We start from the raw sequence: 27,197 nt of genomic DNA, 5'->3' as shown, positions 1-27,197 counted from the left end.
AGATGCACTCAGGGTACATATCGTAATTTAGAAAGAGAACAGCCAGGCTGTGGGGCTGATTAGCAGGCCCACAGCCAGAGAAAGTCGTAAACCAGTGAAACAAAAGCAAAAAATCTGGGTGATCATAGGATTGCAGACCCTACTCTCCTACAATGCACACCTAATGCGGTATATTTTAAACTAATTGTCCATGTTATCATTAAATAGTGTGCAGCTGGTATGATGCCAGCCCGTATTGGCACCCATTAGAAACAATTTGATAGGAGGAGGCGACATCTCACCCCCAACCAGCTGCACAACTCAGTAAGCGCCTAGTTGGCATTCATATTTCCTTGACTTTCAACAATCTAATCCACTGATTGTTGAAAGTCAAGGAAATATGAATGCCAACTAGGCGCTTACTGAGTTGTGCAGCTGGTTGGGGGTGAGATGTCGCCTCCTCCTATCAAATGATCTCAAGAAACAGTCATTCAAAATGGTTACCCTCCAAGATATTCTGTTGCTCTTAAACCCAGGAGATCAGATGACCTCCCTAGATTTACAGGATGCATATTTTCATATCCCCATCCATCCATCCCACAGAAAGTTCCTTCGTTTTACAGTGTCCAAAGACCATTACCAATTCAAAGTGCTGCCATTCGGCTTCAAATCTGCACCGAGAATATTTACAAAATGTCTGGCGCCAGTGGCAGCCTATCTAAGAAGACAAAAACATCAAATATTCCCATACCTGGACGACTGGTTGGTAAAGACACCATCGCAGGAGGTAGCTCACCCTTCGACCTCGGCTTGCATGGAGTTGTTAGCGAATCTGGGCCTGACCTTAAATGTGGAAAAATCATCTCTGCAGCCATCCAGAACGATCAAGTTTCTAGGTGCGATCCTAGATACATCTCAAAATAAGGCATTCCCATCCATAGAGAGGCAATTGGGACTAGTATCTCTAGCCAAAGAATTCAGCAGAAGAAAGTCTCTTTCAGTCCGAAAATACAAATCGCTTCTGGGGACAATGTCTTCATGCATTCCACTCATTCCCCTATGTCGTTTGAGAATGCGGGCGTTACAAGAAGAGTTAGACCTTCAGTGGTGCCAAGCAAAGAGATCCTTCGAGGACAAAATCAAAGTCATGCAACCAATGTTGCAGGCGGTAAAGTGGTGGACTTGCAGGAATAATATCTCGTTTGGTCTGTCCTTCCTGACCGAACCAGCACCGTTAGTAGTTACCACGGAAGCTTCTCTCGAAGGAAGTGGAGCAGTCCTACACGAGTTACAAGTCAGCGGCTGATGGAACAAACAAGAACAACACCTTCACATTAACCTATTGGAATTAAGGACAATAGGATTGGCATTGTTGGCCTTCCTGCCAAGAATAGAAAGGAGATCAGTGCTAGTGCGAACGGACAATACAACAGCAATGCTCTACATAAAGAAACAGGGGGGCACAAGATCTCTCTCTCTGTCAAAGGAAGCTCAAAAAATTTGGAAATGGGCGATAGATCACGGAGTGACTCCCACGGCCATACATCTTCCAGGAGATCTAAACACGGCAGCGGACACCCTCAGCAGGCAAAAAACGACCTGTCAAGAGTGAGGACCATCTTTGCCAAGTGGGGGATGCCAACGGTGGATCTGTCACAGCCCAGAACAAGAAATGCCAGTTCTTTGCAAGCTGGCGTCACCAAAGGGGATCATGGGGGAGTGCGTTTTCCATGGCATGGTCAGGCGTCTTTGCCTACGCCTTTCCGCCGATTCCCCTCCTGCCACGAGTGCTCACGAAGAGGTTAAAGGAACCGTGCAGGATGATACTAATAGCCCCTTGGTGGCCCAGGCAGTATTGGTTCACAGAGCTGCCCCTTTTGTCAGACACCGAGCCAATACGTCTACAGCCAATACCAGCACTATTGACCATGGAGAAGGGACAAGTGCGGCATCCAGACCAGACATCACTGCAATTAGCGGCCTGGCTCCTGCCTGCAGAGAATTTCATAGCTTAAACATTCCGGCAGAATGCAGAGAAATCCTGGCAAAAGCAAGAGCTGAAAGCACTAATAGGACGTACAGAATGAAATGGAAAAGATTCTGCTTCTGGTGTCAGGAGAATGCATTGCAACCTCTGCGAGCAGAGGCGCATCAAATCATCCCATATTTACTAAAGCTGACAAAATCTGGATTAGCCCATGCCTCAATTAAAGTGCATTTGGCTGCGATTTCTAGATACAGGAGAAGCTCAGTAGGTCCAGCTCTGTGGTCGGAAAGAATTGTGAAACAATTCATGAAGGGGTTGTTTCGAGTTTATCCACCCATTAGGCCTCCACCGCCTCTATGGCAACTGAACATTGTCTTATCACAACTGATGAAACCACCATTTGAGCCAATTCACAAAACTGATCTAAAATTCCTATCCTGGAAGGTGGCTCTATTAATAGCTCTAACATCAGCCAGAAGGGTGGGAGAAATACAAGCCCTTACGACGCAAGAACCTTTTCTGCAATTCAGGGAAGACAGATTGGTGTTCAGAACGAATCCCAAGTTTATTCCAAAAGTACCAACAGATTTCCACTTAAATGAGCCATTAATCCTGAAAAGATTCTTTCCTCAACCATCTACGGCGGCAGAGAGGACTCTCCACACTCTGGATGTCCGGCGTTGCCTGAAATTTTATTTGCAAAGGACAAGACCTTTCAGAAAATCTACACAATTGTTTGTGGCTTTTAATCCCCCCAGGAAAGGCTTCCTGTTATCAAAATGGGGAATTACACGATGGATCTCCAATGCCATTCAATTCTGTCATCAGGCGGCGGGGAAGCCATTACCAGCACGTGTTTGTGCACATTCCACAAGAGCGGTATCAACCTCTACTGCTCTATTTTCTGGCGTCTCTATTCAGGACATCTGCAGAGCAGCTACCTGGAGGAGTATGCATACCTTCACCAGGTATTACTGCCTGGATGCACATGCAAGAAGCGATTTAGCAGTGGGACAAGCTGTGCTGAGGAACCTTTTCCAATAACGGTGAGCCTCCTTTCTCATCCCTCCTTCCTTTTGCTGGTAGGAAAAGCACATTTTATTGTTGTATGATATTGGATATGTCTTTTATGGGCGATATGCCTCTGTGTATTTTGATACAGTTACTATGTGCAAGTATCATGTGTTGCCTCTTTGTGAAAAGCAGGTGACAAAAACAAAATGTGCTATAATTTACTGCTCGCTATTCTGATTCAGGTATGTGAATCTGTGAAAGCTTCAATACTGGAGTAAGAAAACAAGTTACTTACCTGTAACTGTAGTTCTCCAGTATTGGAAGCTTTCATAGATTCACATACGCCCACCCTCCTCCCCTGAGAGGCTCACCTCGGATTTGGCACGAAAGGTATTATAGCACAAGTGCCCGAAAATCTGAGGGGCAGAAGGATCTCTCAGGAGGGTTCTAGAGGTTGAGTGACTCTGATTGGCTAAGGGAAAAGTTTGGTCCTCTTTTACATAACAAAGGTTATGGGTTGCAAAAGGGAATGGGCCTAAGGCCTTTTTTTCAGTTAGTTATACTGCTAACCATTGCTTTTTTATATACTGGAGACTCCTATCTCGACGACGGGGAAATGATTCAGGTATGTGAATCTATGAAAGCTTCCAATACTGGAGAACCACAGTTACAGGTAAGTAACTTGTTTTCTTTCAGTCTTCCCCTATCTCGACGACTGGCTGCTGATGTCAGGCTCGCCCCAGGCTGTCGTCTTCCACCTCCTGACTACAGCGGACCTCCTGCATTTGCTGGGGTTCACTATCAAATGCCGAAGTAGCACCTGATTCCTTCTCAGAAGCTCCGTTTCATCGGAGCAGTTCTGGATACAGCGCAGTTTCGGCTTATCCTCCCGAGCAGCGAGTCTGGGATATTTGGGCTATGATACCGATGTTTCAGCCTCTATCCCGGATTTCGGTGAGAATATCCTGAGGCTGCTGGGCCTCATGGCCTCCGGCATCCTGCTGGTGGATTATGCCAGGTGGCACATAGGGGCTCTGCAGTGGGACCTGAAGTTCCAGTGGGTGAAGCCTCAGGGGAATATTTCCAATGTCGTCCAGATCTCGGAGGGGACTGCACGTCAGTTGCAGTGGTGGCTCAAGGACCAGGATTGGGTTAAAGACAAATGCCTGTTGCTTCCCCAACCAGAGTTTACAGTGGTGATATATGCGTCACTCCTGGGATGGGGTGGCCACATGGAAGAGGCGGAGATCAGAGGTCTATAGTCTCTGGTCTGCACCGGAGTCCCGGCTTCACATCAGCCTTCTGGCGATTTGGGCGATCCATCTTGCACTGAAGGCATTCCTTCCTTCTGTCGAAGGAAGAGTAGTGCAGGTGTTCACGGACAACACCACCGCCATGTGGGATTGCAACAAACAAGTCATGTGGGTTCGTAGACCCTATGTCAAGAGGTTCTTCGCCTTTGGACATGGCTGGAATACTACCCTGGTGGTTCAACACCTGGCAGGTTCCCCTGAACGCAAGGGCAGACTAACTCAGCGGCTGGTTCATGATGGAACGCGAATAGCATCTTCACTCGGAGGTGGTGCAAGGTGTCTTTCAGCAGTGGACAGAGCCTTGGTTAGATCTGTTCTACACCAAAGAGAAAGCGCAATGTCAGCAGTTCTGCGCTCTGGAGTTTCCAAGCCGGCTCTCACTCTGCGATGCTTTTCGTTGCGAGTGGAGTTCCGGTTTCCTGTACTCTTTTCCGCCTGTACTACTTATACCCAGAGTGCTGTAGAAGATCAAGCGCGACCGGGCCTAAGCCATTCTTGCAATTCCGGACTGGGCACGAAGTGTCTAGTACCCCGGCTCTTGAGTATGGCCATCAATCCACTGATCATACGGCTTCTTCGGAAGGATCTTCTGTTGGAGCAGCAGGGGACGGTCCTCCACCCGAACTTGTCCATCCTCCACCTCCTTGCTTGGAGATTGAGTGGCGACAGTTGATGGCTTTTGACCTTCCACTCGAAGTCTGTAGCTTCATCTTGGCAGCCAGACTCCCCTCCGGTAAAACGGTATATGCCTATAGATGTAACAAATTTTTGGCATGTTACGCAGCAAAGGTTGTGGATCCCCTTTCTGCCCGTCTTTCGGAGGTTCTCCTCTTCATTCTATCTTTGGCAAAACAGGGCTCTGGTCTGGGCACCCTTTAAGGCTATGTTTCAGCCATTTCGGCATTTGTTCGCCTTCCTGATCAGCCTTCTCTTTTCAAGTCCCCTGTTGTAAATAGATTCCTGAAGGGCATTACTCTGTCTTTCCTCCTCCTCCTTTCGAAATGCCCCAATGGGTTTTGAATCTTGTCCTTATTTATCTTATGTGTGCGTCCTTTGAGCCACTACAGAATTGTCCTCTTAGTCTTCTTACTTTAAAGATTTCTTTCCTGCTCACCATCACCTCTGCCCGCACAGTGAGTGAGCTTCATACTTTGTCCTCCAAGCCTCCTTTTCTTGCTGTTCATCCAGACAAAGTGGTCCTTTGTGCTAAACCTTCTTTCCTGTCCAAAGTAGTTACCTCTTTCCATATAGATTAGACCATCACATTGCCCACCTTCTTCCCACCTCCACACCCTTCCAAAGAGGAGAGACTCCACCGTCTGGACCCAAAACGTGGGCTGTCCATCTACCGTGACTGCACTAAAGATTTCTGGGTAGACTATCAACTCCTCATGGGTTATGTGGGCGCCAAGAAAGGTCGGGCCATGCACAAACGTACCATCTCTCCATGGGTTGTCCTATGCATCAAAATATGCTATTCTTTGGCAAAACCTCTTGTAAGACTGCACACCCACTCTACCAGGGCGACTGCAGTCACTACTGCTTTGGGATGTGGAGTTCTGCTGATTGACATGTGCCAGGCAGCCACGTGGGCACCCCTGCTCATGTTCACACAACATTACTGCCTGGATAGCCAAGTCCGGAGAGACTTCCTTTTTTGGCTGTTTTGTTCTCCAGGACTTTCTGGTGTGAACTTAGTTTGCAGACCCTCCACCGGGGTTGGCATTGCTGGGGGTATCTATTCCTATAGGTAAGGAATCTATAACTACAGTCTCTTTGAGATGAACACGTTACTTAAGACATATGTAGTTATAGATTCCTTATCGCCTCACCCATCCTCCCTGTTCTGCAAACTGACTTCTAGGGATAGGAACTCCCTTCCAGAGCCATAGTTTCCTGCATCAGTGGTCAATGTCTTGCATGGCTCTGCGCTCCTGGAAAGTCGTGTCCGAACTGACGTCGGCGCGCATGGGTGGCATCTAAGTAGACACTGCAATTTCATCCCGGCCACGCAGTCGAAGGACGCAGATTCGACCGACTCCACCTACCGACGTGTAGGAGTACTGCTACGAAAAAATTCTCCAGATCCAGTCTGACACCTGGGGGTAATTCTATAGGTAAGGAATCTATAACTACATATGTCTCTTACAGATACATTGTTACCGAAGGTAAGTAACTTGTTCATCTGTAAGAGACATATGTTGTTATAGGTTCCTTACCGCCCCACCCATCCTCCTCGGTCTGGGAACTGACTTCTAGGTATAGGAACTCCCTTCCAGGACCCTAGTTATGTATTTCAGTTGTCATTGTCTTGCATGGCTCTGTGCTTCTAGCGTGGAAAGGCGTGTCAGAACTGACGCCAGTGCACAGGGGCGGCGTCTAAGTAGACACCGCAAAGTCATTCCGGCAACCACGATTCCATCGACGGAAGCGGAGTTGACAGACGTCACCTACCGATGCTCAGGGGTACTGCTAAGAAAAAAAATCTCCGGATCCAGTCTAACGCCTGGAGTAATTCTGAGGTAAGGAATCTATAACTAACATATGTCTCTTACAAATACTCGTTACCGAAGGTAAGTAACTTGTTAGATTTCTCAAACTGAAGAGATTTAGAGGCAATAAGATGGATAGAGTGGATGCATTGTTTTGGTGTTTGTGGGTGGGAAAGGAGGAAATTACATAATTGACAGTGGGGAGATTGTTTAAAGTGGGTTATAGGTTTTTGGGTTGATCTAGATGATCGACAACCTTCTACAATATTGTTAGGATCAGAATGAAGCTAAGTATGGAATGCTGCTTGGCAAGCTGACAAAGAAATGAGTAGCACATTTGGAGCTGAATGTTTGTGGTTGTGCTAACAGATATAAATGCCTTAAGAAAGGTCTTTGTGTGGTTCACATTGTGTGAACAGGTAAAAGGAGGACAGAAAGGCAGTACACACACTACATATCTGTAAAGGGAAGTGTAGTAGCGCCCCTACAGTTTTAATTATTTCTTTGAGGCAGCAATTGCAAATTGTGTAGTGTTGTTTGTAGCTATTTCTGCACAGTTATTTCACATGTTCAGCTGTTAAGAATTCAGTGCAGGACAGGGTACTTTATGATACATCTTTGTGTTTGTTAACTTTGTGCAGCTATTGTAATAAATTGTGGCAACAGTAGATCATTTCAGTGGTGTTTACTCTGAGATGAAGACAACCTTAATGTCTGTGCTTCTTGACGGATTTCATCACAAAACACATTTCTTGGTCATGTGATCAGTTATGTCTTTACTCACTGTGCAGAACTAACCTTAAATTCTGATTGTGTAGTGGTACGACCAATTAAATTACACTGGTGTTAGAACTGGCTATTTCTGGTTGGCTAAGGCTGACGCCAAAGCTAGGCAGAAACCACCATTCTAGTCAGGGCAAGAGAGTCACACGCCAAGATAACCCCTGCTCACCTCCTGGTAGCTTGGCACGAGCAGTAAGGCTAAACTCGGAGGCAATGTGTAAAGCATTTGCGCCAGCACACAACAGCAACAACATACTAGGCACACCACAAAAGGGACTCCACACAAGGATATTATAAAATAACTTTTGTATTGTAAAAACACATCAGATAGTATCACACATGTACATTGTGCCAACTGGCACGGGCAATATTTACAAGGGATTATTTACAGGACAGGGCCACATGGGCCACTGTCAGAATCAGAAATAGCACTTTTAGAATAAAGAATAATAAAGAATAAAAATCATAGTAGCACAAATTAGCAAGTATGGCACACAACCAGTAACCACTGGTAACAGGAACCAGGACCTCACTAGGACCACCTGTACTAAAAAGATCAACCACCTAAGAATAAAATACATTTAGAGGTATAAACAAGAACACATTACCCATGATGCATGAAACACATTCAGAGGAGTAGTAAAGGAAAAACATATGATGCCTAAAAACATTCAGAGGTGTAAGACAAGGGAAATACATGATGCATAAACCTCTTTGAAGTAAATGTAAATGTAGTTGAGCTTATATAGCGCACAGCTACCCGCAGTGGGTGTCCCGGCGCTTGCTTAGGGAACCCGTCCTGATATTCCCCTGTGTGATAGCCCCAGCGGGTATCCACAAGGTGAAAGTCAGGCATCCCGCCGCGAGGGGCCGTTGTGGAGATTAAGCAAGCTATTGCCCAGAGTCGCAGAGTGTGAACCCGTGAGTCGAGAAGGCACCGGAACGAGAATTATCGAGTCTGTGGAATTTTTAGCCCAAGACCCGCCGAGGCGGGGAATTGAACCCTGGTCCAGGACCGATCTCGGCTTCGGGTCTGCCGCCTCTAACCCCTGAGCCACACTTCTCCACTTTGTGCAGGCAGTGTGAGAACCAGCTAGAACTGGTTATAGGGAACTCTCTTCAGTGTCGGGGACAGAGGTGACAGTCGCCCAGCGGGAGGTGGAGCCAGCATTGTGGTCAGACAGGCACAGCCCTAGTCACTCCCAGGTGCCATCTCCTCCCACTTCCCTGGAAGCGGATGCAGCCTTTCATCCACGGGCTGACTCAGACAACCTCCTGGGGCTCCCAGCCCCTGTCACCCTCAAACCAGACAGTCAATCCACAAGCAGGCCCAGGCACTCCTGGACCAGGCTCACCAGCCAATCACACGCCAGACACAAATTACACAAATATGCCAACTTTTAAAAGTGGCACTTCTACACTAGACACAGTCATGCCGCATATATCATTTCGCAGCATTCAATCTCACGAGTTCGTACATATCAAACTCGACCCTGCACTCCCCACACATCAGGAACTACCATGGGCATACATATTCCCCATTCATTCCTATGGGAGGGCAGGTCACTCACCACACATACACAGAGAGCTGAAGCACTGTACACTGTACCACAGTGAAAAAGTGCACAGGGGCCTAAAATCACCACCACCAGGTTCCAGAAACAGGCTAGGAAAAAGCAAAAAGTCTTGGGGTGAACCTGCCAAAAGAGTCAGGTCCAACAACTGGTCACTTGCATGAGTTTACAATCTGTGCACTTAATTTATGAACATTAGCTGGATGAGTGTCCATATTAGAAAGGACTGCACATTGAGACCTATGGAAAGGAGAAATGTGCATAACTGGACCCAGGCACCTCAATGGTCAGAAAAGATAAATATCAACAGCTGTCTAGTGAATATATTGGCCAGGGTTTTATTTTGATGCCCTTTCCTGAATGGTGGTCCCAGGGTGACCCAAGGAGTCCAGGGATTCTGTCCTGTCTCCAAGTGCCAAGAGACTGCCTTTACCCGTCACCTGAACTTGCAGGAGAGAACCCACAAGAATGATGCTGGTAAAACAGGTGTACTGAGTGAGGAATTTGTTCATTTATTTGGGATCTCCTCCCTCGCACTGCCTTATTTTTGGTACCCAGTAGCTCCCTTTGGCATGGTGTTGGGCAAGGTCCCATCACCAACCTTAGCAGACTGGCTATAGGAAATCCATGTGACACACTCAAGGCTTACTCAAACTCTGCCAGAGTTTGCAGGGTTATGCTGACTTACTTGCTAACCAGATTCAGAGCTCCAAGAAGATCTTATATATCCTTTATAAAGCAAGGCCCTTGACAAATTTCCGTTACCGATCAGAACCAAGACTGAGCAACTCTTTTGATAAGATCTACCCTTCTGGACTCTGTGTTGACCAAAGTTGCTAGCTCTTAAGAGCCACAAGATAACTGAGTTTTACATTCTAGGACCACCCTAGTTCTAAACCGGGTATATTAGCAAGTCTTTCATGTGAAAAAAAATTATCCGAAAAAGCACAAGCTCTGAAAACTGAAGTACCAATTTTAGAAAGTTTTAACAAGGTTTTTTCCAGAATGCTTTAATTAAATTGATGATGTTGTAGTCTAGTAGTGAGTGCATTCAATTATTGATAACAAAACGTAATGTAACTGTCCTCTGTTTTGGCAGATCGGTATCCAGATCATCCCCAGAGAAAATCATTTCTCCATTGTTTCGTATGAGAGATGACTGTGAGCTTCCAATTGTGAACATTGTTTTACAATCAGAAACTTGGTCTAAAACAGCACAGTGGCAGATTAAAATCTTTGTCAGAAGGTGTTTCAGTGCTGTTTTTCTAACTAAGTAACAACTTAAACTGGACAGTCTGTCATTAGTGATATCATGATAGTTATGATGTACTGTATCTAATCTCAACCAGCACACTACCTCTTTTGATTCAGGCCACGACTGCTCAAATAACTATCTTGGTTAATCAAGTCGCTTTTTAGGATAACTTTCTCTCGGACTGTGTGTATAGCATTCCGGTTAGTAAAGCATACATGCAATCACACGTGGGATACAGCTCAATTGCTACAATTTCACAGACTTTGGTTAGAGCCTTACATATATGACAATCTGTGCATTTTTCACTATATGTGTCTAAAGACAAAAAAAAAATTCTGTCATGTATGCAGAAAAAAACTTAGTACATTTGTGTTTTTATTTGTAAGACTGCGTAACAGCAACTACTACCCTTGGGCTAGGTGGCACCTTATACCTACCTTTTCTAAATCAGAAATTGAAAACAATTGTGTAGAAAGATGTACAGTAATGAATGTATCTTTATTTTAGATGGCTCTGGAAAATACATCTATAACATTAAGTCTTTTTTTTTTTTTACAGATGCAGCAAGTTTGGCATACCAGAGAGTACAGAAGGTGGATTGTGCTTCACAGAGGCCGGTGCTCCTCCTGGGTCCACTTGTTGATGCTGTGAAGGACATGCTAGTTAAAGAGTCACCTGGGAAATTTTGTCGGTGCCCTCTCGGTTAGTAGTCTTGCTTTCTTCTTTTTGTTGATCCCTTAGTTGTAAGTTCTTGCACATACATGATGAACCTCTATATCCAGACAGACTCGCTGGTTGAATGAAAGAGAATCAGAGGGTTTGTCAGGGTTACTACCTTTAGGTATTGGCAGCTTCCGATGATATGTCAAGATTTGGGTGCGACCTTTTCTTTTCAAACTGCATTTAGGGAACTCCTATATTTGAGTGGAGCTTGTCACTCCTGATTTTCATTGATAGATGACTGTACTACCTCTGCTGCGATCTGAGGCTTTGAGCACATGGAGACGCTGTAGGAAGCTGGCTCTGCATATACTATACCAAAGTTAGGTATAGTGTGCACTTAGTCCAGTAGAACCCCAAAGGTAGGCAGAGGTAAAAGTAGATAGCACCTTACTCTCTATTTGTGGTAGAGTGGGCGAGCAGTAATGCTTCATCAGAGGGTAGTGTTAAGCATTTGTTTTACACACTCAATCAGCAAATTATGTCACACACTCAAAGACTGAACTCCGATCAATTTGATTTGTATTAATATATTATTTAGTTGTATTTATTTCCTAGAACTAAGCGAGCCTGTCACAGGTAAGTGTATATGGTACTTTTCAAGGCAGGTTGAACAATACAAGCACGCTGAATGAAAATGGGTTTGCTACAGGTTTTAAAATGCTTTCAATACAGTCGAAATTACTGTTAGATTACTTTGCAGATTACGTACTGGATTACTTTTTCTACTCTGTGTTATACACCTAGATATCACACTGGGACATTTCCTAGAGAAAAGGTAAGTAAGCATTTTTTAGTTCTTAGCAGTTTTTCAAAGTTCCATACAAAACCAACTCCACACATAATTTTTTTCAAGGAAAAACAGTCAATGTATTCCTATGGAGAGAAATTAAGTTTTCGGTTAACGGGTAAGTATTTTGTTGTGAGAGTTGGTATTCTGGGGTTAGAACCAGGGTTCAGGATGCACTCTCAAATCACCCTCAGCGTCACTTTAGCGGCTGGGTACAGAGTGCTAATGCCTAGTGTTATCCAATGGGGGATTTGGGGGCCGCCAGTTGGTGGCAGCTCATGAGCAGGCCACAAGGCTGTGTGAAATAAGCTCCTGGTGTTAGGCTCAGGGCAAAGGGGGATCTAGTTTAGCGCAAAAATGCACCCGCAACGGCGCAGGGTTGTCGGGGTGCAGGCTGCTGTTTTGGCGACCGGTGCCCTGTTGTTTTCAAGGGGAGTTGTCGGTTTTGGATTTTGGCTGCAGGCTCGCTCCAGGAAGACTTCCGGGAGGAACCAACAGCTGGGGTGGTAAGTTGGAGGGCTCATGGGCATAGGTGCACCTTGGGTTCTTTTCTCCAGGCTGTAGGGCTGCTGTATGCAGGGGTCTCTTTTGAGGGGGGATTTCACCTTACCAGGCCAATCGTGGTTGGGGGGGTCTCCGTGCAGAGGCTGCAGGCGACGTCGGGGAGGCCAGTAGCGGTCAACCCACTTGGGCCGTAGGCGATGGGTGCAGTGGTGGTTCCAGGCGTCGTGTTTCTTTGTCCTCAGCTGGCTCCGGGTCTTGCTGTGGAGATTCTTTTGAACAGAGCTGCTGTTCACAGGATATCCGGTCTTTGTTGAAGGCAGTCAGTCCTCCCAGGGGTTCCATAGGTTGCTGGCTGCAGGACAAGGCGACTTTTGTCGTAGGATCTCTGGAAACTGTAGATCATCCGATAGGGCTGGGGCCAAGTCAGTTCTTCTCTGCAGTCTCCTCTGCTGGGCATCTTCTTTCGTCCTTCTTAGGTTGCAGGAATCAGGTTTCTTCGTTCAGGGCTGCCCCCTAAATACTGTATTTAGGGGGCGCTTTAGGGGTCTTGAGGTCAGTAGCCAGTGGGCTACTGACTTTACGGTGACTACACCCTTGGTGTGCTCACCCCACAGGTGGGAGTGGGCACATTCCCTAATCCTGATTGGGGAGGGCCTGCTATCTGCAAGATGGCAGGCACTGAAGAGTGGGCTTCACCTCGCCTCCCCAATCTGAGGGGTGGAGTTGGAAGAGCTGTGCACACCTTCTGGGCTGGCTAGTTTTTCCCGCCGAAGCAGGAGAGGCTGGGGGTCACATTACAAAGGCAGCCAGGCCTAAGAAGCTCCCCTGCCACAGATGGCTCCTCCTGGCCTGGGGGAGGTGTGAACACCTCTGCCCAGGAAAGGCTTTGGTTCTGGGCCTAGGGAGCGAAGGCTTCCACCCTAGTGGTCACGAACATGTCTTGTGGTGGCAGGCTGGTGTGTACCAGCCAGGGAACCCACCAGAGGCTGGTCATTTATCTGAAAGAGACACCTTAGTGATAATTCCTTACTTTAGAATATCCCCAGGCCTAAGACTGGATCCGGAAAGTTTTACTTAGCAGTACACCTGCGCGTCAGTAGGTGGCATCCTGCAGCTCCGTGTCAGTTGGTGGCGTCGTATGCGCGGAGATGGCGTCACTGAGACTACTTAGGTGCCACCCATGCGCGCTGGCGTCAGTTCTTTCTTTTTCCGCGTCAGTAAGCGCAGATCCGGTTAGAGCACGTATCCTAGTAATTTTTTTACTCTCTTTTTGAGACTTTTGTCTCATGTTGGTTTCCTCTGGTGCGTGTAGGGATGCCTGGTTTTAAGTCTTGCGGGACCTGCCATCGCAATATGTCGGTGGCGGACCCTCATGACGTCTGTCTCTACTGCCTGGAGCGGGACCATGACTCCCGGTCCTGTCTTGACTGTAGGGCTATGGCCCGGAAGTCCCTGATAGAACGGCGCCGGAAGTTGTTTAAAGTTTAGCGCTCGTCCCCGCGCTGTTCCAGATCCAGGGGTCGTTCTCGTGAACCCTCACAGAGTTGTCAACACCACTCCTCTTCCCCTTCGGATTCGGGTAGGAAACGGCACAAAAAGAAGTCGTAGAAGCGTTTTCGCTCTCCGACGTCCCCCCGTCGGCCCCGAATGCGTTCGAGGGGGACCGGGGGTAAGGACGCGGCTAGATTTGCCATTCGTTTTGGCTTGGACACCGTGGACTCCTTTGGTTGGGCAATTTCCACGACCGTGGCGCTTCGGCGCCATGCCTGTCTGAGGTCCACTGGGTTCTCCCTGGACGTTCAGAGCTCACTCATGGACATGCCTTTTGATGGCAATCGCCTGTTTGGTGATAAGGCCGACACGGCACTGGAGAATTTTAAGGACTCTCGAGCTATGGCCAAGTCCTTTGGCCTTTCCACCGCGTGACCGGCCACGTCCACGTTTCATTCCTTTCATGGACATGGCAGAGGCACCCCTGGCCGTTCGTTTAGCCAGAAGCCTGCGCAGAACCAGACTCAGCGGGCCCGTGGGCACAGCGGCTGCCGTGGTGGCTCCGGGGGCCGGCGTGAGGTTCAGTCCACCTTCGCCCCGCGACGTATACCTTGAAGCCTTCCTGGTCTGAGCTTCGGGTCGCATCCCACGCCAGTGGGTGTCAGGATTTGCCATCACGTTCCCCATTGGCGTTCTGTCACTTCCGACAAGTGAGTGTTGCAGCTCGTCCGGAGGGGCTACTCCCTCCCCTTCGAGTCTACCCCCCCCTGCCATTCCTCCTCTGTTCCACCGCTTGTCGGGGGATCACTTCGTGCTTCTCCAACAGGAAGTCACGGCCCTCTTGGCCAAGGGGGCCATCGAGCGTGTTCCTGGGCTGGTAGTAGGACGTGGTTGTTATTCCCACTACTTTCTTGTCCCCAAGAAAGACAAAGAGGGCTTGCACCCAATCTTGGACCTCGGGCAGTCAATCGCTTCCTCCGGAAGGAGAAGTTCAAGATGTTGACTCTGGCTCAGGTCTTGGCTGCCCTCGACCCTGGAGACTGGATGGTAGCCTTGGACTTGCAGGACACATATTTTCACATTCCGTCCTGGCGGCCAACCAGTGTTACCTGCGGTTCACGGTGGTCCAGGAGCATTTTCAGTTTGCTTTGCTCCCCTTTGGCCTTACCAGTGCCCTTCGGATGGCGGTGGTCGCAGCTCATCTGTGCAGGTCAGGGTGTCAGTCTTCCCCTACCTCGACAACTGGTTGTTGAAGGCGGGCTCGCCCCAGGCAGTCGTCACCCACCTTCAGACTACAGCTGACCTCCACTTGCTGGGGTTTTCCATCATTGTGCCGAAGTCGCACCTGAGTCCCTCTCAGAAGCTCCCCTTCATCGGAGCGGTTCTGGATTCGATGCGGTTTCGGGTTTATGCTCCCGAGCAGCAAGTCCTGGATATTCAGGCTATGATTCCGATCTTTCATCTCTATCCCAGGTTTCAGTCAGTATGACCCTCCGGCTACTGGGTCTGATGGCCTTCTGCATCCTGCTGGTACAACATGCCAGATGGCATATGCGGGCTCTGCAGTGGGTCCTGAAGTTCCAGTAGGCACAGCATCAGGGCAGCCTGTCCGATCACGTCCAGATCTCGGAGGGCACTGCACGGCACTTGCAGTGGTGGCTCACGAATCACTATTGGGTCAATGGCAGATCCCTATCCGTTCCCCAACCGGAGCACAAAGTGGTGAATGATGCGTCCCTCCTGTGATTGGGAGACCACTTGGGAGAGGTGAAGATCAGAGGCCTCTGGTCTCCAGCGGAGTCCCGGCTCCATAACAACCTTTTAGAGCTTCGGGCGATCCGGCTTGCACTGAAAGCATTCCTTCCCTCTGTCCGGGGCAGTGTAGTGCAGGTATTCTCTTCCAGGGGATACTCATCAAAGTCATAAGCAGTGAATTATCCCCGCCCATGTGCGGGACCCCGGAGCTTTTAGCTATATAGATATAGATATAGACATAGAGATATATAGATATATATATATATATATATATATATATATATATAGATATATAGATGTATATATAGATAGATATATAGATATAAATATATATATATAGATAGATTACCTACTGGTGGTCGCTAGTAGGTATATATAGTTAGGACGTAGTTACCATAGGAAATCCGCAACATTCTATTGGGAATAACTTTTGCATCGATTGAGGAAATTGCGTGCAATTTTCCAGAATTTTGGCCAGCTCAGTTCTGCTCCTTCCCTGAAAGTTTTGGGGGGATTCGTCAAGCGGGGGCCGAGAAAAAAGGGGGGTCCCAAAACGTGTTTTTCCCATGTTAATTTCCATTGACGATTAGACACGGCTACAGCCCGAACGGCTGAACGGAATTACACCAAACTTGGCAAACTGGTAGGGACTGGTATGCAGAAGTGCCTTTTCTATATTTGGTGAAAATCCCTCCAGTAGTTCCTGAGAAATCAAAAGAGAAAAAATATATATCTGGGCGGAGCCTAACCACACATCTCATCCTGAGATCTGATTGGCTGTCAGCACTTCATCCAAGAAGTGTTGGCAGCCATCTTGGGACCAATATACATGATAGCACCTCATTAAAAAGCAGTGCAGTTAATAGAAGGTTTTAGGACTTTAGTTACATTATAAATCATTTGTTGATGGTACCATACTCATTTTAGGAATTGTGGTGTGTTCTAAGGTGATTTTACCATGTGAAAATCCTTCTGCTGGGATATAATGAATCATGTTTGAAAGAAAACGATTATCTCATGCTTTTCCCACAATGGTTTGGAAGGGGATCTATAAGCTAAACTGAAAGCATATTTTCTGTAAATTCACATTATCTTTCTCAGTCATGTGAGAATGAAGTCTGACATTCTCAGTAAAACATGTACATCCAACAAGGACAGAGACTGTCAGTTGATTCCTTTGTGTTATACTGCAGCCTCCTAGACTGTTCTAAAGAACAACTAGAGCGCTAACAGTCCTTATAACAAAGGTATGGCACACCAGAAGCCATCTTGATTGGAATGAAGTGGTAAGTCTGAAAACATTTAATTTAAAAAGGAACAAAATGAGGGGGGTTCATTTTGCCATAGAAAATATGATTAGTGCTTCAGAAAGACAAATTAGGGCACATTTTGAGGCACTTCTCAAATCCTCTTCTATTTCATTAAAAAAATTCTGACATGCAGACTGAAACATGCACTCTGAATACCAGCAGCAGACTTCCCTGGTGAGCAGTAGCTTTACTACAGTGATCTAATGAGCAACTAGAGTGCTAACATTCAGAATTGATGGCAAATGTATGACACATCTGAATGCCTTCTTGATGGAACCAAAGTAAACAAGCATCGCCCTCGTTTAAGTTAAATCCATTCTGTTTGTAATGAGGTGGCTTTTTAGCTTTGCTTTTATTAGTGTTTTTCAAACTTTCATGTAAATAACATGCATATGTATGCATATATGTATGCATGCATTTGTATTTGTATTAATATAGATATGCAGATTATATATGTTTATATATGTCTGTCAACACTCCAAAACAGAAATTGTCGGCAGCCATCTTGTGCCTCGGTAGACTGAGGCAGAAGAAAGCAGAAAAACAAATGTGTAGAACTAAAAAAGGGGGCACCCTGACCCCCTAGGCCTGCTCAGGGGGTCTCACTAGGACCCACAAGGCAAAAAAATATATATATATTATTTTTTCGAAAAATTGCGGGGTGCGCGTACCGTGCGCGCACGGGTCCGCGTGCGTACGGTACGCGGACGGTTTGCAGACCTTTCCGAGAAATTTGCATGCTTATTGGCTGTCAACACTCCAAACCAGGAAGTGTTGGCAGCCATCTTGTGCTCATTATACTGAGGCACAAGAAAGCAGAAAAACAAACGTGTAGAACACAAAAAGAGGACATCCTGACCCCCTAGGCCTGTTAAGGTGGTCCCACAAGGACCCCCAAGGCCAATTTTTATTTATTTTTTAAAACCCGGTATGTTTTTTTAAAAATTACCCCCCAGGGGGACCAAATCGCGGGGCATAGTGATAAAGAAGTGTGGGGGGTGCCCAATACCACCCATACTGCCCCGGGGACCGCCGCCCTCCGGGGCAAAGCAACATAGCCCCCTGGTGCATACTGGAGGCTCCTGGTGGGCTAGTTGGCCCCCAGGGACCCCCAGTATGCAAGGGAATTAGTTCCCCCTCTGCAAACGCGCCAGGGGGCTGCGTTGCAGAGAGGTGTAACAAGGGGCATAGCCTCATTACACCTCTGTGCAATGCAGCCCCCTGGCGCATACTGGAGGTTCCAGGTGAGCTAGTTGGCCCCCAGGGGCCCCAAGTATGTAAACATGCACAGGGGCTGCGTTGCAGAGAGGTGTAAAAAAGGGTGTGGCCTCATTACACCTCTCTGCAATGCAGCCCCCTGGGGAATACTGCAGGTTAAAGGTGGGCTAGTTGGCCCCCAGGGACCCCCCGTATGCAAGGGGAATTAGTTCCCCCTCTGCAAACACGCCCGGGGGCTGTGTTGCAGAGAGGTGTAAAAAGGGGCGTGGCTTCATTACACCTCTCTGCAATGCAGTCCCCTGGCTCATACTGGAGATTCCTGGTGGGCTTTCAGGTCTATATAGTTAGGAATTAGCATTTAAAAAACCTTGCAAATTCACTGAAAAAACCATAGATTTCTGGCCTTATACAGTGTCGTAAATATTTGATTTACCGTCTTAATTTCTATGCAGGTAAGTACTTAATCAATAATAACTCAATCGGAAAGAAAAAAACAGAGTCCGTGGTGTTAGAGTTCTTAGGGGTTTTATTCCTTAAAAAGGAATCGTTCTAGAACTGGATATCATGTTCCTGCAACCACGAGGGTTCAGGAAGGGATAGAGCAATATTTTATTGACAATACATAGCTTATATACTTAAATCACATCATAGAAACCAATATAGTAGGCGTAACAGCTGAGAGAAGACAAGATAACAGCATTCACGTGGTAGTGATACGTAATCAGAAGGCGTGAACTAGAGGTGTGGGCTAGAAACGTCACATGTAAGTGTCACGAGTGGGTGGCACAAAGCAGAAATGTTGCAATGTCAGCCGAAATCTGAGGCTTGGATGCGCGCGCAGCTGCATGACGTGTGATTGACGTGGAAACTGGAGGGTGCAGGGGACTTGACATTTACACTGGCGGAAAGAGACAGAAGTCTGGCATGTCAGATCAACTCTTACTTCTATCATATCTGATGTTTGGGAACCATATTATCTAAACGGAAAAGGTCTCTGGGGCTGAAGCTATTCTATACTGACTGTGAGTGCGTGTATAAGCGCCTAAGTGTCTACATGAGAATGCGAGGGGCATGGGCCTTCCATGGTAACAGGGGCTATGAATTACTTGCAAGGAGACAGTGAGGCCGGGCCCTTCGCCCTGCAGCTGGAAGGATGTTTACTTACACTAGTAGGCAGGAATGTATTTTCGAGGAGCGGAACAGATAATTCGAAGGTTGAAGTCAGTCTTGGCAGGCAGCAGGCTGAGCTGAGCGCGGTGGGCCGCGCTGGAAGTAAGTCAGAGGTCACGGGTACAGAGACAGCCTGGGCTGAGGCTTTCAGAGTCAGAAGGCAGAAGGAAAAGGCTCGATGGCAGAATTCAGGGCCTACTTTGCCAGAGCTGAAAAACGTGTAAAGTACACCACAAAAAGACATTGGCATAGCATACTTAGGAACGGGCTATTCAACCCATTCAGGGTGGGTCTGAAAGAGGACATGTTAACGTTGGACGCAAATGTATTTGCGTCTTCATAGCTGGCTCAGGAGGGAAGTTACATGCACTTTATGCTGGTACATGGAGACGGTGGGGTACACGATAGGGAACACAACTTGACCATAAAATTTATATTTCCTCATTCCCTCCTTGTTCCCTACGGACCCTTCATGATATATCGATCCTCATGAATCGATCAGTTTGTTCTTGTAACATCATTTGCTCTTCTTTCTTTCTTTCACGTTTTGAGAAAAAACTGGAATGTTCAATGCATGATGTGGCACACAGTCCACAAATCGCTGGCCCACACTGTAGGCACAGGCAGCAACTGAATACTAGGACTAGGCCAATGCCTAGGAAGGATAGGATCTTCCATCCCCAAGCAGTTAACGTTGTCCAGAACCAACCGGACCAAGTCCAGGTGCCTGGATTCTGATGTATCAGATTTGCAATTTTATGAAGACGTGTAATAGCTTTGTATACAGATGGCGCGTTTTCTGGAATAAAAACACAGCAACTTGACCCGATGACCTTACAAGCTCCGCCTCTATCTGCCAAGATGACGTCAATAACAAGACGATTCTGAAGAACAACAACCCGCATGGCGGACTGCTCTTCTGTTAAGTTACCTAGGGCGGAGGCAGTTTCATTTACTACTGCTTCAAGTGTTCTAGTTAATCTGCGTATTAGTTTACTATTCTGGACGGGGCCTAAGAAGAAAAAGAATCCTTTATTAAAATCTGTATATTGTTCCCATGCCGTTTCTGTGTAGTCGATAATCGGGAGATCTCTTCGGAGTCTATTCTTTACTAGATTTGTATTTCTGTGATAATCAGGAGGGGCTAGAAAGACAGGTGGCAGAAGGAATGCAATGTAACAGGTACCATCCCAATCTGGAGGTAAGCGTATGTATGCGGTATGACCACAAACAAAGTAGGAATGACGGGTAGCTCTAAAGGACGATTTACCTTGATCACTGAATTTGACCACAGTAGTACATTTACTATGACCTAAGTGTACTGAACCTTTCTTACTGACACATAATTCACCAGTGACTGGTAATACTGACATAGCAGGGAGAACTGGTGCAGCTTCGGATTCAACAGTAAGAATCATAAGGTTAATTGTGTAATTACCTAATCCATATACTTCATTTTCTAGATCAGTTCCTATTCTAGTGGGGAGTCCCTTCTTATCAGGGTAACAGACATTAAGCAGAACTAAGTTCAAGTTTCCCCAAACCCAGCTCCCTTTGAAAACAGCAATATCAGGATCTAAGGAATTAATTATTCTAAACCATGCACCACAGGAGCCATTATGAGTGAACGGGTACGGAAAGAGGGGCAGAGCTCCCTTGTATTTCTGGTAAGGAGGGAGTCGGCCACATATCCAGCAGTTTGTAGCATTGTTAGTCTGATGGGAGTGATGTAACATACTAATGAATGTGTTGTTGCGCAGCGCAAGTCTGTAAGAAAGTTCGTGTGGAGGTAATTCACTAAAAGAATGTTCAGCAGAAATATTGTAAGCAGATTGTTCACGCTTGAAAATAGGGTAGTAGATAGGAAGCAGTATACTTGCAACAATAATCAGAAGACTTAGAAAAAACATAATCAATAATGTCACTATACAGTGACTGCGGAGTGATTTGCAATATGTACGTTTCTTGAGTTGTCTCTCTCTCTCTCTATCTCGATCTAGGGGATACATGTCAGAAACTATTTAACCGATTCACCTAGGGAAGGACTTAAACAATTAAACTGTCTGACTTGCTAGATCGAAGTTTCAGTTTATACTCCTCTTGGGGAGTTTTCTCTCGTTCGGGAACTTTAAAGTCACTTGGCTCAATACAGTCTTTGGAGGGGGTGGACGAGTCTGGGTCTGGTTTCAGTTCATTGCATTGTTTAATATGACTCGTATGTATCCACCCCTTTCTGCCTTCCACCTTTACTGCTGTCCTCGTAGTAAGAAGGACGGTCTTCGGCTCTTTCCAGCGGGGCTCCAGCGGACTTTTCCTGTCGAAGTTCCTAATCAAGATCAGATCTCCGGGACGGACATCATGCGGCTTTACATCAGTGTTGTCAGGGAAGGCTGCGGCAACCTGTGAACGACATGATTGGAGTGCAGACATCAAGGAGGCAAGGTAATCTGTCAGCATATTACAATCGACATCGGTAATTTTCTTAGGAATGGGCGTCCCCCACATATTCGGTGGTCTGCCAAAGACCACTTCATACGGGGATAGTCCTGATCTCGAGTGGGCGACCATCCTCATATAGAACAATGCAACTGGCAGGGCAACTATCCAGTCGACCCCTTTCTCTTTACATATTTTGCTAAGGCGGGTCTTTAGTGTCTGGTTATGCCTCTCTACAAGGCCTGCGGCTTCGGGATGTCGGACACAATGGAATTTCCACTGATATCCTAGCAGCAAGGAAACTTGTTTCATTAATTCGGATGAGAATGGCTGTCCGTTATCTGAGTACACGACACGAGGCAAGCCGTACCGTGGAAAGAATTCTCGAACCAGCTGCCTGGCAGTGGTCGGAGCAGTGTAATCTGGGACTGGATATGCTTCGGTCCAACGGGAAAGTGCACAAACAATTACGAGGACATATTTGAATCCTCGACAACGGTCCATCTGGATATAATCCATCTGGAGGACTTCAAAAGGGTGATCGGGAGGATGAAATCCACCTTGCTCTACGGGGACACTTTTTCCTGGATTGAACTGACAACAGATCATGCAAGTACGCACTTTCTGTTTTGCTGCTGCTCGTAAGTGTTTATTGTGCCAGAGATTCTGTAAACTGTCTAACATCGCTTTCTCTCCTAGATGTGCAGGACTATGTGCTGTATTGATTATGACTTGAACCATAGAGTCAGGGAGAAACCATGTAGATTTTCCCTTCGTCATCCAACCTTGATCTGTCTGGATCCCTCCTAGTTCAGTCCATTTCTTTATTTCATCTGTAGTAGCATGTGTCTGAATATCGATTACATCCAGTGCGGGATCCCTGACTGTCATACAATGTGTCGGTACTATTGTCTTTGTCACGTCAGTTGTCTGGGTGTGAGTCAATGCTGTATGTTTTGCTGTCTGGTCTGCCAGGTCGTTACCCCGGGAAACAGAATCTGTAACTTTAGTATGTGCTTTACACTTCATGACGGATATGCCTGAAGGCAGATGTATTGCTTCTAACAGTGCTTGAATGAGGGGACCGTGTTGAATCTTGGCACCATGAGAGGTCAAGAAACCTCGTTCTTGCCATAACATTCCGAAGTCGTGTACAACTCCAAACGCATAACGGGAATCAGTGTATATGTTAACATTTCTGTTCTTGGCTAGTATACAGGCTCGGGTCAGAGCAATGAGCTCTGCCGCTTGAGCAGACAGTGTGTCAATACGATGTGTTTCTTTAACTTCAGTTTCAGTGGTCACGGCATACGCGGCCACTAATTCTCCTGTACTTGTTCTCATGCATGAACCATCCACATAAAGTGTCAGGTCTGGATTTGTCAGTGGGACATCTATTAAGTCTCGTCGAGGCTTTGTTACTGCATTAATGATCTCTATACAATCATGCGGGGCTGGATCTGTCATATTTGTAGGTAACAATGTTGCGGGGTTCAGAATGCTGCAGCGTCTGATTTCTATGTGTGGCTGGAATAGCGTTAATTCATAACCTGTCAGTCGTGCTATAGTTAAGTGCTGAGTCTGGGTTCTGTTTAAAAGAACCTCTACAGAATGTGGAACTTGTACTGTTAACTGATGTCCTAAAACAATTGAGTCGCTCTGTCTGATTGCTAAAGCTGTTGCTGCTACTGACTTCAAGCACGCAGGGAGTGCCTGGGCTACTGAATCCAATGTACTTGAAAAATAAGCGCAAGGCTTATGTGAACCTGCTTGATCTTGGGTGAGGACAGACAACGCTGTACCATCACGTTCTGTAACAAAAAGTGTAAAAGGTTTGCTGTAACATGGTGTCGCTAAAACTGGTGCTTGGCATAAAGCTTTCTTTAATTTTTCAAAGGCTTGTGTGTGTTCCTGAGTCCAAGGGAGGACAGTCGAAGTCGCTGCCTCCTGTGTTGTTAACTGAATGAGTGGTTTGGCTAGAAATGCATACTGAGGGATCCATTGTCTGCAGTACGAGGTGAGGCCTATAAAGGCCCGCACTTCCTTTTGTGTCTGGGGTTGTGGCATATTTACAATTAACTGAATGCGATCGGGAGTGAGCTGTCTCCCCACTTTGGACAGCAAGTGACCCAAGTACACAACTTGCTGAACACAGAATTGTAGCTTCGAAGGAGACACCTTGTGTCCCTTGTCGGCCAGAAAATGTAGAACTGTCAGTGATGCTTGTTCACATTCGGGCTCACTTCGTGCGGTGATCAGCAGATCATCGACGTATTGCAGTAAAGCGGTGTTAACTGGCATTTGAATACAATCTAGTTGCCTTTTCAGTGCTTGACTATAGATGCTGGGGCTTTCTGTGAATCCTTGAGGTGCGCGGGAAAATTTGAAACTTCGTCCATTTAAACTGAATCCGAAGAGGTATTGGCTCTCTGGATCAATCGGTACACTAAAGAAGGCGTTCTTGAGGTCAATTACAGTGAAGAACGTTGCTTCAGAATCAATAGCAGTCAATAGGGAAGAGATATCGGGGACCACAGGATACTGTGGAACAATGCATTTATTCAGTTCTCTTAAATCAATCACCAGCCGATATACTGGCGGTGCATTGGGATCAGTACGTTTAAGAATCGGAATGATGGGTGAATTACAGATATTGGAGTCGGTCTCTACGACCACTCCTTGGGCAATGAGCTCTTCAATGATTTCCAGTAAAGCCACTACAGCATCAGGTGGTAACTTGTATTGTCTGATTCGGGGTAAAACAACTCCTGGCTTGAGTGTAACACGGTATGGTGTGATATGCATACAACCTACATCAGTTGGGCCTTGTGCACACAAGTGATCTGGTACATTTTTCAATCTGACATCAAACTCTCGTAATACATAATGACCTTTGAAATCTCGCAGAAAGAGTCTAACTCCCTCCGGGGAACAACATATCACTGCTCCTAGAGCCTTCAATGTTTTGATACCTAACAGATTTTCTGGACATGATTTCGTAAGTAACAGGTCTGTAACACGTGATAACGGACCCACAGCCAGGGGAACGGGTTCTGATACCTCGTTTACAATAGGCTGTCCTGAAAAACCAAGGGAAACATTCTGTGAGCCTGAGAGGGGTGCCCCTGGGACTTCGTCATGGCTGATTGTTGTGCGGCTTGCCCCTGTGTCAATTAAAAACTTTCTGTCTTTTCCCAATACTTGACTGTGTACATAAGGACCCTCTTGATCTACAGGAATTTCAATAAGAGGCAAGCCCAACTCCCTCTCTAGGCTGTTTCATGTGTATTGTTGGTAATCGGGGTAAGCAGATTGGGCATACTGGTACATCTGTTGGGAAACTTGTTGAGTCGCGGCAATGGGCTGTGGCTGTGATACCGCTACTGTCTGTGCTGTATGAGATGAAGCATGCATAGGCTGCGTATTCTGCATGGGCTGTACGTTCTGTGAAGTCTGTTGCTGGGCCTGGTCTTGTCTCGGTGGATGCGGTCTCTCTTTAGTTTTACCTGTTGCTATGTTATGTTTCAGAACTGGACATTCATGTACGTAGTGACCTGGCTGCTTGCAATAGTTGCATGTCCCTTTAACGGGAGCTGTGGCGTGACTTGTCTGGGTCGTACCCTTTCTCTGGCTGTCGGCTGGAACTGATTGGGCCACTAACATTTTCATTTTCGTGTCTTTCATGCGTTTCTGTTCATGATCCTGTTCTTCTCTAATTCTGTTCTGATGGTATTGTAACATTTGTAACATCTGTGATGGCGTGTTTGCTTGCCATGTACTCTCGACCTTGTATACACGGTTTTTAACTGCTAACAGGGAATTTTCCACTAATTTTGATACAAAAAGATGCGGGTACGACTCGCTACTTGGTTTAAGACCACTATTAATAATAAAACATTTCTCGAATCTTGAATAGAAGTCACTAGTATCTTCATCTGGTTTCTGTTTACAGGCCGAAATTGCATCCCAATCTTCCTTTCTAGTTGTCAGTAATCTTGGCAGAACCTGTACTATCAAACCTGGTAATGCTTTAGTTTTCTCCCCAAGGCCTACCCCTGGGGTACGTTTGTTCTCCTCGTCTTCTATTTCTGCCCATACAATCTTTTTCTCTCCCACCTCCCATTCTTTTTCCTTGAGTTTCTCGTAGATGCCGGTAGGCAACAACACCTTTAACATTTTCATGATATCTTCATATGTGTAATCCCCCATCAGTAACATGTCTTTAAGTTCTCTGTGAAAACCTGCAGGGTCTTTGTCATGACACGGTACTAGTTTCTTCATTTCTAACAGTTCTAACTTGGTCAGAGGCGTGTGTACATACACACGTTTCAAGTTGTGATCGGCACCCATAACTGGATGCACTTCTCGTAAGGGGTTCTGACTTTCAATGCCATGCAGACGCTCCATATGATACATTTTTCTTTCTGGGGGCGGAGCGGGAACATATTCGGAGCTTACAAAAGTGTTATATCTATGTCGTTGTTCTAGAATTATTTGTATTAACTTGGTACTTAGGCCTCTCCATCTATCCATGAGTAGTGCTTCTAACGTATCGTGTAAGGGACCTGGATCAGAATGTTGGTTTCTGTATAACGTGAGAAGGTGCTGAATCATGTATACACCTGCTAATTTCTGCTCGTCTGGGGAAAGGTTCAGAAATGTCTGCGCTACTGTGTCATCATTGTATATGTTCGGATTGTCAGCCCATAATACTGCTGACCGAGCTAGTTCTTGTTCATCCATAGAATTGAGTACGTGGTACCCTATTCGGTCTCGAAGCCTTTTATCAGTCTCTTGGAACTGATGTTCAGGAGAATTCGGTTTGGTTATGCCAGAGAGAAAAACTCTCTTGCTTTCTGGACGAATGCCTTTCCTAAGGTAAGACCCCTTACCTACATACGCTATCGTGTCTGTAGTCTTTTCCTGTTCTTCAGGTTCTTCCTCCTCCTCGGAGGAAGCTTTTTCTTTCTCTTTTTCGTGTATTTCTATCACTGCTTTTCTTATTTTCTTGTACATACTGGCTATGCAACTCCCCTTATCATGTTTTCCTTCAGATATATTTTGGCCCCACTTGTTGAGTGCATCCATTTCATCCTGTTCTGTCTCAGGCCTGTCTCGTTCTCTTATTAGGCAATTTATAAAAAAGCGTAGTATATATGCTTGAGTGTCAACTTTCTGATGCGCCATGGCATCCTTAATACTTTCAGGGTCTTTCCCAGTCTGAACAAAGTGATATATTCTATCTGGGTGCTCTTTCATTCCTGAGAATAACAGTAGGTAATCTGCAGCATGTCGTAAGCGTAGTGATGCCATCATCATTCTATCGTCTTTGCCGGGTACTGGATCATATCTGCAAACTGCAAGCGGTTCTTTGAGTATGTCGAGACGGGGTGATTTGAACGTGAA

The 27,197-nt window shown here is 46.3% G+C and overlaps 1 protein-coding gene across 8 annotated transcripts in view; it reads left to right on the top strand.

Annotated features, from left to right (window-relative positions):
- DLG5 (discs large MAGUK scaffold protein 5) overlaps nt 1-27,197 on the top strand; it is a 1,254,082-nt gene that overhangs the window by 996,554 nt on the left and 230,331 nt on the right. For all 8 annotated transcript variants that reach the window (XM_086922111.1, XM_086922103.1, XM_086922109.1 and 5 more), the window contains one exon: nt 10,956-11,099. In XM_086922111.1, the coding sequence (XP_086778237.1) occupies nt 10,956-11,099 (144 nt within the window). The remainder of the gene's footprint in view (nt 1-10,955; nt 11,100-27,197) is intronic.

This window comes from Lissotriton vulgaris, chromosome 5, assembly GCF_964263255.1.
Source record: "Lissotriton vulgaris chromosome 5, aLisVul1.2, whole genome shotgun sequence".
NCBI lineage: Eukaryota > Metazoa > Chordata > Amphibia > Caudata > Salamandridae > Lissotriton > Lissotriton vulgaris.
The sequence above is the reverse complement of the archived record's forward strand: the minus strand, read 5'-3'. Positions and strand labels throughout refer to the sequence as shown.